The sequence below is a fragment of the Monodon monoceros genome, unplaced genomic scaffold (genome assembly GCF_005190385.1).
Source record: "Monodon monoceros isolate NGI ecotype Baffin Bay Population unplaced genomic scaffold, NGI_Narwhal_1 Super_Scaffold_7, whole genome shotgun sequence".
NCBI classification, from domain to species: Eukaryota; Metazoa; Chordata; class Mammalia; order Artiodactyla; family Monodontidae; genus Monodon; species Monodon monoceros.
In genome coordinates, this window is record NW_021703784.1 from 95,672,848 (window position 1) to 95,690,183 (window position 17,336).

At 52.9% G+C, this 17,336-nt stretch overlaps 1 protein-coding gene across 1 annotated transcript; it reads left to right on the plus strand.

Annotated features, from left to right (window-relative positions):
* Positions 1-8,408: 8,408 nt before the first annotated feature.
* SMTNL1 (smoothelin like 1) lies at positions 8,409-17,240 on the plus strand. The gene is made up of 8 exons (XM_029209109.1): positions 8,409-9,264; positions 9,613-9,837; positions 10,029-10,161; positions 10,274-10,325; positions 11,565-11,723; positions 11,905-12,019; positions 12,172-12,323; positions 17,071-17,240. Exons 1-8 carry the CDS (start codon positions 8,785-8,787, stop codon positions 17,213-17,215), a joined length of 1,461 nt encoding a protein of 486 aa, XP_029064942.1. The 5' UTR covers positions 8,409-8,784; the 3' UTR covers positions 17,216-17,240.
* The last annotated feature ends 96 nt before the right edge of the window (positions 17,241-17,336 follow it).

Consider the following 17,336-nt stretch of genomic DNA (forward strand, 5'->3'; position numbering starts at 1 on the left):
GGAAATCCCGCCTCTTCTCTGATCCGCACGCACTTCCGGAATGAAGTACCAACGAGGCGGCGCGGGAAAATCCGCTACCATAGAGAGGGAGCTGCTGGCCCGGCCTAAGGCGTCTCCCAAATGCTAGAGAGGACTCCAAAATACCATAGAGGCTTGAGCGGGGCGCAGAGCGCCTGCAGACTGGTTAGAATTCTTGTCTTTAGGGGTGTCACGGAGAGATTTGAGTTTATTGGTTCTCTAAGAGGGGCAGGACCACAGAACTCAGTGAACCTCGTCCTCACCTCCGGAGAGCCGAGGCCAGAGCGCCAATCAGGCGCGGAGTAGGAAGAATGCCGCCAAACTGCAGCTCTCAGTTTGTGATGTACTTAAGGTCACCTGGGACGCTTAAAATAATCCCGAAGCCCAGGGCTCACTTCGTACCAATTAAATCAGAATCCCTGGGAGTAGGACCCAGGCATCAGTACATTTTAAAACTCCCCAGGTGATTCCCATGTGCAGCCAAGTTTGAGGACCAATGCTCAGAGGCCCTTTGTGTGAACACAGCTGTGTGTAGGTCACTAAACTTTCTCTGGGGTTGCAGAGACAAGCGAGTCACGGTTTCTGCTTGCAGAAAGATGAGTCAAGTATACAATATGTTTTAGTCATCTTCTGTTAGACGCCCTGGGCCCTAAAGAGATGAATAGGGCCACTGTGGCTGCCACCAGAACTGACCTAGTGTGTTTGGGTGAGGAAGACAGAGGGTACTTGTGAACTCTTCATCTTTCAAGACTTAATGTATTCCTCGGGTCTGCACGCCCCCCTCCCGCAACCACCCCCCCCCAAGAAAAACCCACCTCAATCCCTGGATTTTTCAAGGGATTTCAAGGGATGCAGTGGTACACTGCCCATAGGAGAAGGTGGGCTAGACACTTTATATGGCTGGTCACCATATGCTTCCCTAAGGAAGTCCCAATTTTAAATATTGGCCTCATTACTGCTCTAAGGACTCAAACTTCTTTGTCAGACCCTGTGCCTTGATACTTTAAAATTTAGGTATAGCATTCAGATAGTAAAGTAGTAAAATACACAAGCTTAATTTTTAAATATACATTCAGTTTTATAACTATCTCCCAGATCAAGATACAAAATATTTCCAGCACCTTAAAAAGTTATCTCATGTTCCTTCCCAGTCAATACTCCATCTTCTGCAGTGAACCACTATTCTGACTTCTATCACCATCAGTTAGTTCTGCCTACTCCTGAACTTCATGTAAATGAAATTATACATTGTTTTCTGTTTTGTGCCTCACTTCTTTAGCTCAATGTAGCATCCGTAAGATTTCATCCATATTGTCGTGTGTATCTCTTATTCCTTCTTTTTTATGGCTGTCTAGTGTTTGATTGTATAAATAAGCCACAGTTCATTTATCTATTCTCCTACTGATGGACTTTTGGGTTGTTTCCAGTTTGGGGCTATTATGATAATGCTGCCACGTATATTATTGTATATGTTATCCTGGTTTTTACTTTTGAGAATCTAGTCAACATATTATGGAGTATTAAGAAATTGCATGGAAAAAGGAGATGGGTTCTTAAGAGAGGAATCTGCTTCCTAGATGGGATTTTTGTTAGGTTTTATGAAAGGTTACATACTGTATGATTCCATTTAAATCACATTCTCAAAATGGCAATATTATAGAGATGGGAGAAGAGATTAATGGTTGCCTAGGGTTAGAGTTGGTGGGGGGAGGGAAGGAGGTGTGCCTAAGGGGATAGCACAAGGGAGATCTTTGTGTTGATGAAATTGGTTCTGTGCCCTGATTGTGGGAGAAGGTGTTTATTCAAATCTAAGCTGTCATAGAAGTATACATGCCATTGTACCAATGCCAATTTCCTGGCTTTGATATTGCATATAGTTATGTAAGATTTAGCCTTCAGTGGATAAATCTTAAGTAAAATTTAACCTTGTGTACCCTCTCTGTACTATTTATGCAACTTCCTATAAACCTATAATTATTTCAAAATAAAGTTTTAAAAATCATTACAAAACAAACGAACAAAAACATAAAAATGATATTGTATTTAAAGCACCTAGTCCATGACAGATGCTCAATAAAAATGAATCTTTTTGTTTTAGATTTTTATTTATTAGGGAAAATTTTTAAAGTACACGGAAGTGGAGAGCACAATATATTGAACTTCCACATATTAATCACCAAGATTTGACAGTTGTCAACATTTAGCCATATTTTCTTCATCTAATTGTATCGCTAACAGATGAAGTCTTTTTTCTACAACGACATTTTTTTCTTTGTTTTTCTTTCTTTCTTTCTTTCTTTTTTTTTTTTTTTGGCTGCATTGGGTCCTCGCTGCGCGCGGGCTTCCCCTAGTTGTGGTGAGCAGGGGCTACTGTTCGTTGCAGTGCGCCGGCTTCTCATTGGGGTGGCTTCTCTCGTTGTGGAGCACGGGCTCTAGGAGCACAGGCTGCAGTAGCTGCAGCACGCGGGCTCAGTAGTTGTGACGCACAGGCTTAGTTGCTCCGCGGCATGTGGAATCTTCCCGGACCAGGGCTCGAACCCGTGTCCCCTGCATTGGCAGGCGGATTCTCAACCACTGCGCCACCAGGAAAGCCCCCCACAATGCCCTTAAAATTACAGACGTCTTATCACTAAATGCAGCTGGCAATCAACAATATTGCACTGTTCAACCATTGGTACCCAAACCTGGCTTTCAGATCATCCCAGGAACAGGCCCCCAAATTCCCGTTCCATATTTCTACTAACTAATTAAATTATTTATTTATTCGCTATCCATTTATTGAGCACTTCATATGACCCAGGCAATTTGCTAGGCCCTGGGCATACAGCCATGAACATGACAAAGTCCCTGCCCTCATGGAGCTTAGAGTCTAGAGAGAAAGTCAGGTAACAAGGAAATAAATAAGGTAACTTTGGATTCCAATCCATATTCCATAAGAAAATAAAATATGCAGAAGCGATGGAGAGGATCTCAACGTCATGGGAGACCTCTCTGTGGAAATGAAATTTGAGCTGAGAGCAGGAGAATGAGAAAGAACCAGCCTTGCAAAGAGCAGTTTACAGTCCTGAGTATGGAAAGGAATCGACTCATCGGAGGGATACGAAGGAGGCCAGTGTTGCTGAAGCAGTGGGGAGGGGGAGGAGGAGGGGGAGTCACAAGCCCCTCACACATTCTCCAAAAGTAGTACCTTTCTTAGATCACAGGACACCTACAGGAGGTAAAGGTGTTTCGTCTTTCTGAGCAAAATCTCGATTCAGCACAAAAATCTGTTGAGAGCCTCTTGTGTACCCGTCGCCTCAGCTCCAAATAGAACTCGGCTTTGTATTTCCTAGACTCTGAGCGCAGCGACCCATCAGCTTGGGCCATCACTCTTCTCTCTCTCCCCAGCCGCTCCCCGTGCAGTGGGAGGCCTGAGAGACATCGCCACCTCCGCAGCTGGCCCCCACCCCTCCTTAGCCCACCCTTCCGCAGCTGCTTTAGTCTGAGGAAGGGTAAAAGGGACTATTTAAAGGAATGTGGTGGGGGGGATGCAGAGAAGGCCTAGCCTGGGCTCTGGATGGGCAGGGGAGGCCAGACAGCTGGTGACCATGCTCCAAATGGGCCTGCAGATTGTCTGGGGAGTTGCCAGGGCCAGGCGAGTACATCGGGAAGGGAGGTGATCGCAGGACGCATGCTGCCTGGTGTCAGGCGGGAGGCACTGGCTGTGATTGAAAGGTGCCATCTGCCAAATCTCCATGGGAAATCCGAGCCTCCCAGTCCAGGGAAGAGTGTTGTGCCAACAGGGCAGTAAACAATGCTGTCTGCAGCCCCAGGATCTTGTGGGGGGGGGGGGGGGGGGGGGGGGGGGGGGGGGGGGGGGGGAAGCGGGGACTGAAGAGCTGGGGGCTAGAAGCCACAGGGGCTTGAAGACAACCCGGGAGTGCAGCCGCTCAGCTGGAGGAAGGAGACAACTGCAAGCCCCCAGGGAGAGGCCCTACAGGTAGGAGAGGCCCTGGGCCCCTTTCTAGGCACCCCCTCCATCTGCCAACTCCTCTTCCATCTTCCAAGGACCTGAGGAGCCTCCAAGCAGGGCCCCACAGTTGGAGAAATCCAGGCTCCTTCCTAAATCTCTCCATCACTATGTCCACTCTTTTTCAATGCCAGAGTTCAGGGACTCAGCCCTGCGGTGCTGGGCAACTTGAGGTCACCCACTGAGCAGCCTGCAGGTGGCCATCCATGTGGACCTGACAGGCACAGAGGGCCTTGGGAGACTTACCAGTCCAGTTGGGGTGGGAGGCAGAGTCTCTAAGCGGTTGAGAGTGGCATCGCCAAGGGATGTCCCCACTGAGGTGAGGGATGGTGAAAGCTTTAGGGCCACTGGAAGACAGACTGGGGGGCAGTGGGTCGTGGAGGTGTTAGCTGAACCATCAAATGTTGTCTGTACCATGTGGGGCTTGGAACTCGGCCTCCTGGGTACTTTTCCTTCCAGTCTGCTGAGAAAAACAGGAAGAGAGAGAGGGGAGCTCTCTGCAGTGGACACAAAACAGGGGTGGAATGAATCTTTCCTTCCTCCTTCCTGGGGAAGGAACGAGGGAGGAAAGTGGAGAGGAAGGTCTGCCATGCACTTGGAAGAGAGAGCTGACCTCTTCAGCCATATCTGACTGCCCTCCCCACCAGTGGGGTGCCCCTCATCCTGGGCTGGAGCCTTTGAAGGGACACTGGCGGAGGAGCTGGCGGGGGCAGTGTCTCCGGCACATGCTCTGGACTGGTTGTCAGGACGCCTCGGTTCTAGGTACAGTTGAGCCACTTAACTGTCCTATGACTTTATCAAGGGACTTCAACTCCCCAAGCCTCAAATTTCTACTCTGTAAAATGGGGCCAGTAACACTTATTCTGAAGGGTTAGAGTGAGGAAGTAGGAAGGTAAAGCAGGGCACCACAGTGCAAGCTGTAAACTGCTATGGAATTAATGCTGGGGTGGGTGGTGTTATCCGGGTGTCTCAGTATTCTGAGTTTCTTCACTCCTTGGCTATTTATGACAAGCCTGGAGGGTGGAAAGCTGAGGTGATGAGCGCACAGGATGGCTGAGGGGTGTGTGTGTGTGTGTGTGTGTGTATACACCTGCCCTTCCCCTCCACCATGATAAGTGTGTAGCATGTAGATGAAGGGTAAGATGGCTGCAGCACTCAGCTATGTCTTAGCCAATTACTCCCACATTTTTTTTTTTTTTTTTGCGTTACGCGGGCCTCTCACCGCTGTGGCCTCTCCCGTTGCGGAGCACAGGCTCCGGACGCGCAGGCTCAGCGGGCCCAGCCGCTCCGCGGCATGTGGGATCTTCCCGGACCGGGGCACAAACCCGTGTCCCCTGCATCGGCAGGCGGACTCTCAACCACTGCGCCACCAGGGAAGCCCTACTCCCACGTTTTGAGGTATAAAAACGGCTCATCGGAACTTCCCTGGCGGTCCAGTGGTTAAGACTCTGCACTCCCAATGCAGGGGGCACGGGTTCGATCCCGGGTTGGGGAACTAAGATCCCACGTGCTGCACGGCACAGCCAAAAAATTTTTTTAAATAAATAAATAAAAAGGGCTTATCATCTCATTGGTGTTCAGTTCTTTTTGCCTTGTCTTTTACCAACTAAATGCCCTCATGGCTGAGTCAGGACCTTAATCTGGCACAGGGCTGGGCAGAGGCCAGCCTACACCATACAAGCTGATGTATACTGAGTGCTCCTTCCAGGCCAGGCACACCCCAAAATACTTCCTATGCATTGGCTTCCTTAACTCTCCACTGTCCCTGTGAGGTGAGACCTATTTTTATCTCCAGAAATCAAAATACAGGGAGGGTAAGTAGCTTGCTCAAGGTCACAGTGGGAGAAGAAGTGGGAGCTGGGATCCCATCATAGGAAGCTCCAGAATCAATGACTTTCACCACTCCTCCATACCACCTTCCGAACAAGAGTGCAAGGCAGGGGTGGGTTGTGTGGATCTCTTAGACCGGCACTTGACATAGTTTCTTCTGCTAAAGGTGGCATCACTCAAGAGGGCAATAGATGCACCTCAGGGAAAATAAAGCAAAAAGAAAAGGAAGCAAGAAAAAAAAAATCCATGGCCACATAAGTTTGGAGAAAAGCGAGTTAAATAGAGCTAAGCAAAATTAAGGTTCCTTTACCATGGGGTGCCTGGAATCCATTTAAGTGCTCATGAAGTTGTAAGACTCTAAAAGGGTCAAGAGTCGCCTGTTTCTGGAACAACCTTAGCCAAAGAACACCTCCCCCACCACCGCAGCCTTTAATAAGGTCTTAGGAGACCCCAGTTTTCCACAGAACACAGTGTGCAAACCTGATCTAGACCAATCCTGTCATTGTATTGGAAACCGAGGCTCTCTCCAGAGAGGCAAAGAGACATGCTCAGGTCTCAGGCCAGGAGGTGGGGGTCAAGGCATGCTCCTAGCTCCCTGCAGATGTGCATTCCATCTCCCAGGCTCATTGGTTTCCCTCTAACTTTAATAGATTCCCGGAGCTGCTGAACCATGAAGGGGCTCTGGTGGGAGGGGTGGAATTGGAGGGCAGCATGAGCATCTTTGAAAATCCCAGCCGACTTCCTAGGAAACGGTGGGAGACCAAATCCAGGGACACCAGGACTTCGATCTGAGGGCAGTAAGACCTGAATGGGTGGCAGAAACAGAGCCCTGTCCCTCATATGCCTGTCTTCTTGCCTCTGTCCCAATTACTCAGGTACCCTGGGTACTGTATCCAGAATGATGGCCCTGCAGAGGGCAGGAGGTATTTTTAGCCAGTGACAAGGAGTGTGTACTTCTTTTACTGCCTGAGTCATGCCCTGAACACGTTATTTGGGGATTATTTTCTCTGTAAACAGACCCCCCCCCCAAGAAGGGCAGAAGGCTGAAGGAGCTGACCCTGTCCGTGCCACACACACACCCCCCTCCCAGCTGTTTTTGTTTTTGTTTTGCGGTACGCGGGCCTCTCACCGCTGTGGCCTCTCCCGTTGCGGAGCACAGGCTCCGGACGCGCAGGCTCAGCAGCCATGGCTCACGGGCCCAGCCGCCCCGCAGCATGTGGGATCTTCGCGGACCGGGGCACAAACCCGCGTCCCCTGCATCGGCAGGCGGACTCTCAACCACTGCGCCACCAGGGAAGTCCCCCCTCCCCCCACCAGCTGTTTTTGTAGATCGGACAGTACAATCATCCCTTGATGTCTGTGGGGGATTAGTCCCAGCTTCCCTTGCGGATATGAAAATCTGCGGATGCTCAAGTCCCTCATATGAAATGTTGTATTTGCATAGAACCTTACAATCCTCTCTAATACTTTAAATCATCTCTAGATTACTTATAATACCCAGTACAATGAAAATGTCATGTAAACAGTTGTTAATAACAATGTAAATGCTATGTAAATAGTTGAAGTGGCAGCAAATTCAAGTTTGCCTTTTGGAATTTTCTGGAATTTTTTCTTCAAATTTTTTCCATCCAAGGTTGGTTGAATCCACAGAACCCACGGAAAAGGAAGGCTGACTGTATATACAGTACTTGAATAGGAAACCTCATGATAAAGTTGGAGGATCAGATCTCCCTGCAGAGGTTAGTTAGGGAGAGTCTCTTCTGTTCTTCACCAAAAGAAACTCTTCCATGCCCAGGCCCAGCTCTTCAGAGAACCACACACACAGGCTGGCAGTGCTGGCAGAGACCCAGCGACCAAGCTGGCCCAGGGTTTCCCAAATTTCAGGCATTTTAACACCACCTCCATGATTTAGGTATTTTGTATCCTGTATTCCGCTTTCCTGAACGTCTTCCTTTGAATTAACTTACTTTACTTCAATAAATGTATTCATAAAATAAACTTTATATCACTATTGGAAATGGAAACTCGATATCACTGGCCAGAAACAGAAAGTAACTGTAAAAATCAATACAATTGAATCAAAACAGTATTATTAGGGACTTCCCTGGTGGTCCATTGGGTAAGACTCCGAGCTTCCAAGGCAGGGGGCCTGGGTTCGATTCCTGGTCAGGGAACTAGATCCTGCATGCATGCCGCAACTAAAAGATCCCATATGCCTCAACGAAGACCCGGTGCAGCCAAAATAAATAAAGTAAATACTCAAAACAAAACAAAAAACAGTATTATTAAGTTCTATCTAGAGACTTCTGTCTGCTTTGGGCTCTGAGCATGAGGGCAGCTATCTCCATCAAAAGGGGAGAATAGGGGCTTCCCTGGTGGCGCAGTGGTTGAGAGTCCGCCTGCCGATGCAGGGGACACGGGTTCGTGCCCCGGTCCAGGAGGATCCCACATGCCGCGGAGCGGCTGGGCCCGTGAGCCATGGCCGCTGAGCCTGCGCGTCCGGAGCCTGTGCTTCGCAACGGGAGAGGCCACATCAGTGAGAGGCCCGCGTACCGCAAAAAAACAAAACAAAACAAAACAAAAAAAGGGGGAGAATAGCAAGTGCTCCATGGGGGTCTAGGAGGCTAGTCAGACTATAACCACCTCACTGGCTTATTCAAAAAGAGGCCAAATCATTGACAAGGCATCACAGAACCCAGTGTTCCTTAAAGCCCAAGTCACAACCTGCAGAGGGCCTTTAGGTGAACGTCACCCAACATCAGGTAAACGTGGCTGGCCCAACACCCCATTGTGGGGGATATGGTGCTCTACCGCTTCATTTAGCCAAAGGGAAAGTGGATACTTGTGTCACATGTCCGAGCAGTGGGGGACCCAGGACTGAATCGCAGGTGTCCAGACTCCAGGGCCTTCACCGGCAGAAAGGGGGCATGACCAGGCCTGCTTGTCTTCTCTTTTCAGAGATGGAGCAGAAGGAAGGGAAGCCCTCTGAGGACGGGACCCCTGTGTCCCCAGCCACGGAGGTCCCGGAGACAGTGAGAGGGGGAGCCTCTGCTGAGGAGGAGGCCACAGGCCCAGCTGAGAGGACCATCACAGAGGGGCCTCCAGATGGGGCAGGAAAGCAGGAGAGGGCACCAGCTGAGGACAGCATTACAGCTGAATTCCAGGGGGAATCCAAAGGGGAGGCTGAACTTCAAAAGGAGGACAGCGGGAAGAAAGAGACCACCGTGGCTCCTCAGGAGATGGCTGATTGGAAAGAAGAGACCAACTCTGAACCCAAGAAGGCTGAGGGAAAAGAGGAGATCACGTTGGCCTCTGAGAAGCAGCGGGCTGATGAGAAAGAGGCCAAGCCTGGATCTAGGGAGAAAGCCAATGTGAATGATGAGGTGCAGGCTGCTGGGAATGAGGAGGCCAAGGCTGGAGACAGGGAGGCTGCTGGGAAGGAGGAGGCCAAGGTTGGAGGCAGGGAGGCCAAAGGGAAGGAGGAGGCCAAGGCTGGAGACAGGGAGGCTGCTGGGAAGGAGGAGGCCAAGGCTGGAGACAGGGAGGCTGCTGGGAAGGAGGAGGCCAAGGTTGGAGGCAGGGAGGCCAAAGGGAAGGAGGAGGCCAAGGCTGGAGACAGGGAGGCTGCTGGGAAGGAGGAGGCCGAGGCTGGAGACAGGGAGGCTGCTGGGAAGGAGGAGGCCATGGCTGAAGGCAGGGAGGCTGCTGGGAAGGAGGAGGCCACGGCTGGAGGCAGAGAGGCTGCTGGGAAGCAGGAGGCCACAGTGGCCTCTCAGGAGGTGAGCAACAAGACGGAGGAGCCCAAGGCTGAAACCCAAGAGAAAGCCAGTGCCCCAGAGGCCAAGTCGGACTCTCAGAAGACTGCTGTGGAAGATGAGGCCAAGCCTGAACCACAGGAGGAGGAGGTGAAGGAGGAGGTGGTGAGTGAGGAAGAGGAGAGGAGAGGAGGGAGGAGGCCCCACGATTCTCCGGAGCCCCCTGCCCAGCCCTCCCCCAAGCAAGCCCCTCCCCTGCTTTATTCCTTTGGGACAATCCAGTCTTCCACCCACTGATATCAAGAGCCTGGGGTGGGGCATGCAGCACTGTGGCTCCAGGCTGCCTTCCAGATCTTTCTGAAGCCCTCACAGAGCCTCAGGCAGGTGCGGGCCCACACAGCCCATGTTCATTCCAGGAGCCAGGCTGTCCTGATGAAGAGCAGGACCAGGGTGCGGAGAAAGGGGCGGAGGAAGGGGCAGGAGCGCTTCCCCGGTCTGCCGAGGAATGGCCCGAGAGCCCCACGGAGGAGGGCAGCGGCCTCAGCCCAGGTGAGTGAGAGCCCAGGAGCCCGCGGACACCGCAGGGGCCTCCCTGAGGGAGCACGCGGGCTGCACACCACGGGTCACCCCAGCCTGCCTCCCTCCCGTTCCTTTCCCCTAGATGGGCTGAGTCCAGACACCGCAGCTTCCGGAGAGACCAGTCCTTCAGCCAGGTAATGTCAGACTCTGGAGCCCCAGCTCCAACCCCTGCTACCGCTTGCTTCCTTTTTTTTTTTTATTTTTTATTTTTTGCAGTACGCGGGCCTCTCACTGTCGTGGCCTCTCCTGTTGCGGAGCACAGGCTCCGGACGCGCAGGCTCAGCGGCCATGGCTCACGGGCCCAGCGGCTCCACGGCATGTGGGATCTTCCCGGACCGGGGCACGAACCCGTGTCCCCTGCATCGGCAGGCGGACTCTCAACCACTGCGCCACCAGGGAAGCCCCCGCTTGCTTCCTTTAAAGGCTGCCATCCCCTGGGCCTGGGCCTCCACAGTGCTGGTCTCAAGATATGCCAGGAATTATGGTTTTCAGCCCTCTAGCCCAGGGCAGAGCCCAGGAGACAAAAGGAGCCGGAGTGTGGGAGCAAAGGGGCCGTGGAGCACACCTGGTCCGTCTCTCAATCACTGCTGAAGCCTCCTGGCCTTGCTTGCCTCCGCGGTGTCAGCCTCACCCATAAGCGAGTGAGCAGAAAGCCTGAGTTTGGACAATGACGCTGCCACTTACCAGCTGTGTGACCTTGGCCACATCACTGCCCCTTTCCTCCCCTGTGAAGTGGGCACAGTCACGGTACCTACCTCGTAGGATTTTTGTGAGGCTCAAACGACATCTGTGTATAAAGCCCTCAGCCCAGCGCCTGGTGCCTGGCTGGTGCTGGATAACACGATAGCCTTACTCTCGCCAGGGCACAACTTTTGTCATTAGAAGAGTCTTCCTTTATCTCGAGCTGAAGCTCACCTCCGTGTCACCTTCTTAGGGAAAGGTACCCGGTTGAACGTTCGTGGAGCGTGGTCTACATTCCCCCTCCCACGCAGGCCTTAGAACCACCCTGTCAGGTAGCTATTCTTGCCCCATTTTACAGATGAGGAAGCTGAGGCTCAGAGGAGTGACACGACAGTCCCAAGATCACATAGCAACTAAGAGGCAAAGGCAGGATTCAGCCCCAGGTCAGACCTCAGATGTGCTCTAGCTCTGTCCACACATGCCACCAGACCACGTGCTCACCAAAGTGAGACTGAGCCTCACTATTCCTTCCCAGCCCCTCCCAGTGCTGGGCCCAGAGGAAAACGTGTGCTAGAGTGGGACCACAGCTTCGCATGCCTCTTGAGACTGCAGGGGCCGCGCTCAGCCAGCCTCCTCCCTCCTCAGTGGCCGGTCCCAGCCCCTCTCACCCTTCTCCGAACTTTTCCATGCAGTGAATCTTCACCCAGTGACGTGTCCCAGAGCCCCACGGAGCCCCCTCCCTCACAGGAGAAGAAGAAAGACAAGGCACCAGAGCGCAGGGTGTCAGCCCCTGCCCGGCCCCGGGGGCCCCGTGCCCAGAACCGCAAAGCCATCGTAGACAAGTTTGGGGGGTAAGATGCGGGCGAGGAATGGTGGAGGCTGGGTTGGTTGGACAGTCGGTGGGGGGGAGTCCTGAGGGGCAATAGGAACAGCCTGAGCCCCAGCAGGAAGACTGACATCTGGGGCTGGGGCTCCTCCCTGATGGGACCCTCCCACCTCTCTGGCCTGACCTTCTCTGTCCCTTGCGCACAGGGCAGCCTCGGGCCCCACGGCCCTGTTCCGGAACACCAAGGCCGTGGGGGCAGCCATCGGCGGCGTTAAGAACATGCTCTTGGAGTGGTGCCGGGCCATGACGAGGAACTACGAGGTGCATGGTGGGGCAAGGGACCCTTCCCCAGGGCAGCAGTGCTGGGAGGGCCTGTGTGGTGCAAAGCCCAGAGGGTGGGAGGTCCAGAGGGGGCAAAGTCTGGGTCCTCTGGCTGAGGCTCACCGAGGCCTCTGGGCCCCGCTTGCCCGCAGCATGTGGACATCCAGAACTTCTCCTCAAGCTGGAGCAGTGGCATGGCCTTCTGTGCCCTCGTCCACAAGTTCTTCCCTGATGCCTTTGACTATGCTGCGCTGGACCCAGCCAAGCGCCGGCACAACTTCTCCCTGGCCTTCTCCACAGCCGAGTAAGCCATGCCAGGGGATGCAGAGGTGGGTGGGAGCTCTGCTCACCTACACAGAATCGAGGGCCGGATTCACAGGGGTCGGGTAGTGCGGTGGTCAGGTAGAGGCTGTCACCACACATTCATGAATTCAACAGATATTTCTTTACGATTTATTTACTTATTTTTGGCTGCATCGGGTCTTAGTTGCGGCATGCGGGATCTTTTGTTGCAGCGCGCGGGCTTCTCTCTAGCTGTGCATGCAGGTTTTCTCTTCTCTAGTTGTGGCGTGTGGGCTCTGTAGTTGTGGCGCGTGGGTTCCAGAGCACGTGGGCTCGGTAGTTTGTGGCACGTGGGCTCTCTAGCTGAGGCGCGCAAGCTCAGTAGTTGTGGCGCGTGGGCTTAGTTGCCCCACGGCCTGCGGGATCTTAGTTTCCTGACCAGGGATCGAACCCGCGTCCCCTGCATTGGAAGGCGGACTCTTTACCACTGAACCACCAGGGAAGTCCCCAACAGATATTTTTTGATTGCTGGGAACTTTTTTAGGACATAGCAGTGAGTGAAACTTACAAAATCCCTGCGTGCCTATGACACATTCTAAAGGGAGAGACAGATCATAAACACACACACACACGTGTGAAATATAATGTAAGGGAACAGGTGCTGTGAAGAAAATGCGGGCACGGTAAGGGGTAGAGGAGGGGCAGGCAGGGTGGATGCTGGGATTTAGGGCCAGATTCTGACTCTGCCATTTGTTAGCTGTGTGATCTTGGACAGGCTCCTTCACCTCTCTGAGCCTCCATATTCTGACCTTTAAAATGGGCATGACATTTCCTCTTTGGCAGGGCTATGGTGAGAATTAAGTAAGTAAGTAAGTAAAGTCCCTATAAACAGTGCCTAACCCATGGCAAACACTTCAAAAAAAAATCTTAGCTCCTATGTTATAATGAATGATATCACAGTTGTTATGATAATTATTATTCAGTGTGGGACCTGGAGGGGATTTATTGCTGGGGTTCACATAGCTGGGTGCCGGGGTGGTGGAGGGATGGAGACAGGGGTGGACTAGACAGGCAGGAGGGGTGTGAGGATCAGTGTGGCCCAAGGAAGAACCTAAGAGACCAAGACATGGCTGCCAGGTGGCGGGGGAGGAGGGGGCACTCCCACCACCGAAGCATCAAAACCAGACTCAGCCAAAGGCCTCTATCTCCACCCACCGGAGAGACATGACCTGATGGTCTTGGGGCTCCCAAGGAGCTCACGCCTGGAGTGCCCGTCCTTTCCCACCTGGGAGGGGCTTCTGAGCCGCCCGGTAGAGATAGGACTATGCATAGGGAGTGGTCCATGAGGACAGCTCTGAGGCCCGGGAATGCATTTCCCGCTGAGTGCATTTCTAAAGCCCGGGGGCAGGGAATAAGTCACTGGGGATGTTAGCAGCACCTTGGTCCAGGAGGCTGAGCCCTTTGGTCTAGTCCAGGCCTGGCCGCCAGCCTGCAGGGAAGCCTGGGCAGCAACCTTCCCCTTTCAGGGCCTGTGTGTCCCCATCGGCAAGACGAGATGGACGAGAAGGCTGGTATTGATCTGTGCTTTTCAGATGTTTTTTCCCCCCTGACAGATTCCTCAAGCAAAATATTAAATGAACATCCAACATATTAAACAGATCTTAAGGAGGCCTTTTGAGGTTGGGAGGGGTTCTTGGAGCACTCCAGCTCTGCTTCCCAAGATGGTCCCTGAAGCATGTCTATAGGGCCCTAGGGCACCAAGGATGCCGTTTGAAATCCACCAGACTTGGTGCTACAGAAGATCCCTTCCAGTTGGTCCCGCCAAGGGATGGGGGGAGTGCCCTGGGGTGGGGGGTTGAGGGCATCCGGAGCACCATGTCCTGCTCTGGGCTCAGAAGCACCTTTTTTTTTTTTTTTTTTTTTTGGCGGTACGTGGGCCTCTCACTGTTGTGACCTCTCTCGTTGCGGAGCACAGGCTCCGGGCGTGCAGGCTCAGCGGCCATGGCTCACGGGCCCGGCCACTCCGCGGCATGTGGGATCTTCCCAGACCGGGGCACGAACCCGTGTCCCCTGCATCGGCAGGCGGACTCTCAACCACTGTGCCACCGGGGAAGCCCCAGAAGCACCTTTAATGGTGATGAACCAGGATTGGAAAATGAAACTCCTAGTCGGGGCTGAGAGCTCTTGGTGAACATCAGAAGGGCACGTGGCTTGGCCCTGACCAGGTGTCCCCGGCCTGTGGGGCGGGATCGTGGTCCTCCTGCAGCTGCCTTGCCTTGGCTGCAAGCCTGCAGAGCCACAGAAAGGCTGAAGGAATAGTCAGGTGATGGTGACAGGCTGAGAGGAGGCATCAGGCAGCAGTGAAAAGGGAAGGATGTGCAGGGGATGCGTGGGGATGGAGGCTGGAGGGAGAAGAGGTAGGGGGGTGCCTCCTTCTTCCTAGCTCTGTTTTTTTTTTTTTTTTGGCTACGCCATGAGGCATGCAGGATCTTAGTTTCCTGACCAGTGATGACCAGAGATCGAACCTGTGCCCCCTGCAGTGGAAGCTCAGAGTCCCAACCACTGGACCTCCAAGGAAGTCCCCCTTCCTAGCTCTTTGACCCTCGGCAGCTGACTTAACCTCTTTTAGGGCCTGGTGTGCAGATTAAGCGTGCAAAGTAAGGGGGCCCCTGCCGCAGCTGGCTCCCTTCTAGAAGTTGCCTCTGATTCCCATGGAACAGTCAACGCTGGGGCCCCCAGGTGGCTTGATCGATTGTGCTGCTCGAGGAGCCCGACCCCGTTCCCCAGGCCCAGTGGGAGTGAAGCTTTTGCCTCTCCTGCATGGGAACAGCACCCCAACCCACATTCAGGAGCCAAGATCACTGCATTGGTTGCAGGGAGCTTGTCCCATTCTTCGAAATCCTCCAGTCTGTGCTCCTGCCTCCCGCTCCCAGGCCAGCCCGGCTTGGGTTTCGGTCCAGCTGCCTCAGCTCTAAGAGAGGATTTCCGCTGGGACCCTGGTTTCTCCTACTGCCAGCACCCATGGCGGTTTGGCAGGCTGGGACTGCTGAGACCCGGCTACAGGGCAGGGATGCCAGAGACATCAGGCAGGCCTGCGGTGGAGTCCCAGCTGTGTCACTCACTTTGACGTTGGGCAAATCACCAAAATGCTCCGAGTCTCCAGTTCCTCTTCTGCTGGTTGAACACAGAGGAGTGGAGTAAATGAGACCATTCAAGGGAAAGCACTGGGGAGTTCCCTGGTGGCCTAGTGGTTAGGATTCCAGGCTTTCACTGCCGTGGCCTGGGTTCAATCCCTGGTTGGGGAACTGAGATCCTGTAAGCTGTGTGGCGCAACCAAGAAAAACAGGGGGGAAGGGAAGCACTTGATAAAACTCTTGGCACATGGTGGCAAGGTCCCAACAGTGGTTAGATCAGATGATCGGCTTTAGCAAAGCCAGGAGTAGCACGTGGCCCCAAAGAGCAGCTGGGAAGTTAGAAAAAGAGGACTTGCTGCTAAGTTCTATGCGGTTGCTCAAACACATTAAGCACTCCTGCCTCAGGACCTTTGCACATGCTGTTTCCTCTGCCTGGAATCCTCTTCCCGCAGATATGTACCCGATCTACTCTCTTTTTAAATTTTGTTTAATAAATTTGTTTTATTTATTTATTTTTGGCTGTGTTGGGTCTTCGTTGCTGTGCACGGGCTTTGTCTAGTTGTGGCGAGCGGGGGCTACTCCTTGTTGTGGTGCACGGGCCTCTCACTGCGGTGGCTTCTCTTGTTGCGGAGCACGGGCTCTAGGTGCGTGGGCTTCAGTAGTTGTGGTGCACGGGCTTAGTTGCTCCGCGGCACATGGGATCTTAGTTCCACGACCAGGGATTGAATCTGTGCCCCCTGCACTGGAAGTGCAGAGCCTTAACCACTGGACCACCAGGGATGTCCCCAATTTACACTCTTTAAGAGAACTTTCCTGGGCTCCCTATTAAAATTCTCCTTGGAGAATTCCCTGGCGGTCAAGTGGTTAGGACTCCGTATTTTCACTGCCAAGGACCCAGGTTCAATCCCTGGTCGGGGAACTAAAACCCCACAAGCTGCAAGGCGCTGGCACAAAATAAATAAATAAATAGATGAAAAATTTAAAAATAAAGCTATTACTAACATAATATTTTTTTTAAATCCCCTTGAACACAGAAACATACCCTATCCCCCTTCCCTGCCTTATTTTTTTTCACAGCACCTCTCATCATCTAATGTACCATCGATTTCTGTTTGATTACTGTCTGTCTACTGCAGTGAGAATGTCAGTGACATGGGAGTGGGGAATTTTTATTTTGTTCAGTGCTGAATTCCCTGGAAGAGTACCTAGCACATAGTACCCCTCAATAAATACACGGAAACTGGTTGAAGCTGGAGATGTTGCAGCCACAAGCCAACACTCTGGCTAGTGTTGGGGTTGTCTTTTAAACTCTCCCTGAGGACAGGTATATGAGCACGTGGAAGGGGTGGGCTAATGCACAACTATAGACCAGAAGGTCCCGCTCCTACGTGAAGGCACACAGTGCAATGAAAACAGGGGCTTAGGAATCAGACCACGCTGAGTTTGAGTCTTGACTCTGTTGGGCCTCAGTTATCTAATCTGTACAATGGGATGGTTGCCCTAGATGACCTCCCAGCTCTGCCACACACAGTTCTGTGGGTTTCATCCTCGCTGGGCTGTCCCCTTAGGCCTCGCATCCTTCACCGTTGGCTCTCTGCTCCACCCCTCCTCACCCCTCCCCAACCTGCCCCTCAGGAAACTGGCCGACTGTGCCCAGCTGCTGGAAGTGGATGACATGGTGCGGCTGGCAGTGCCCGACTCCAAGTGTGTCTACACCTACATCCAGGAGCTGTACCGCAGCCTCGTGCAGAAGGGACTGGTGAAGACCAAGAAGAAATGAGGGAAGAAATGAGGGGCTGACCAACCCTGTGGGCAGAGGCGGGCAGGGAGCCCAGCTGACCAGCCGTGGCCCAGAGGCTCACTTCTGCTCATGGTGGCAGCAGTGCTGGGGCTCAGACAAG

Excerpts from the sequence above, each read along its gene's own strand:
- SMTNL1 (XM_029209109.1), top strand. The coding sequence starts at position 8,785 with ATGACCAGGCCTGCTTGTCTTCTCTTTTCAGAGATGGAGCAGAAGGAA. Across the intron at positions 9,265-9,612 it reads AGGCTGCTGGGAATGAGGAG|GAGGCCACAGTGGCCTCTCA; the intron begins GCCAAGGCTGGA and ends GCTGGGAAGCAG. Across the intron at positions 12,324-17,070 it reads CTGGCCTTCTCCACAGCCGA|GAAACTGGCCGACTGTGCCC; the intron begins GTAAGCCATGCC and ends CCTGCCCCTCAG.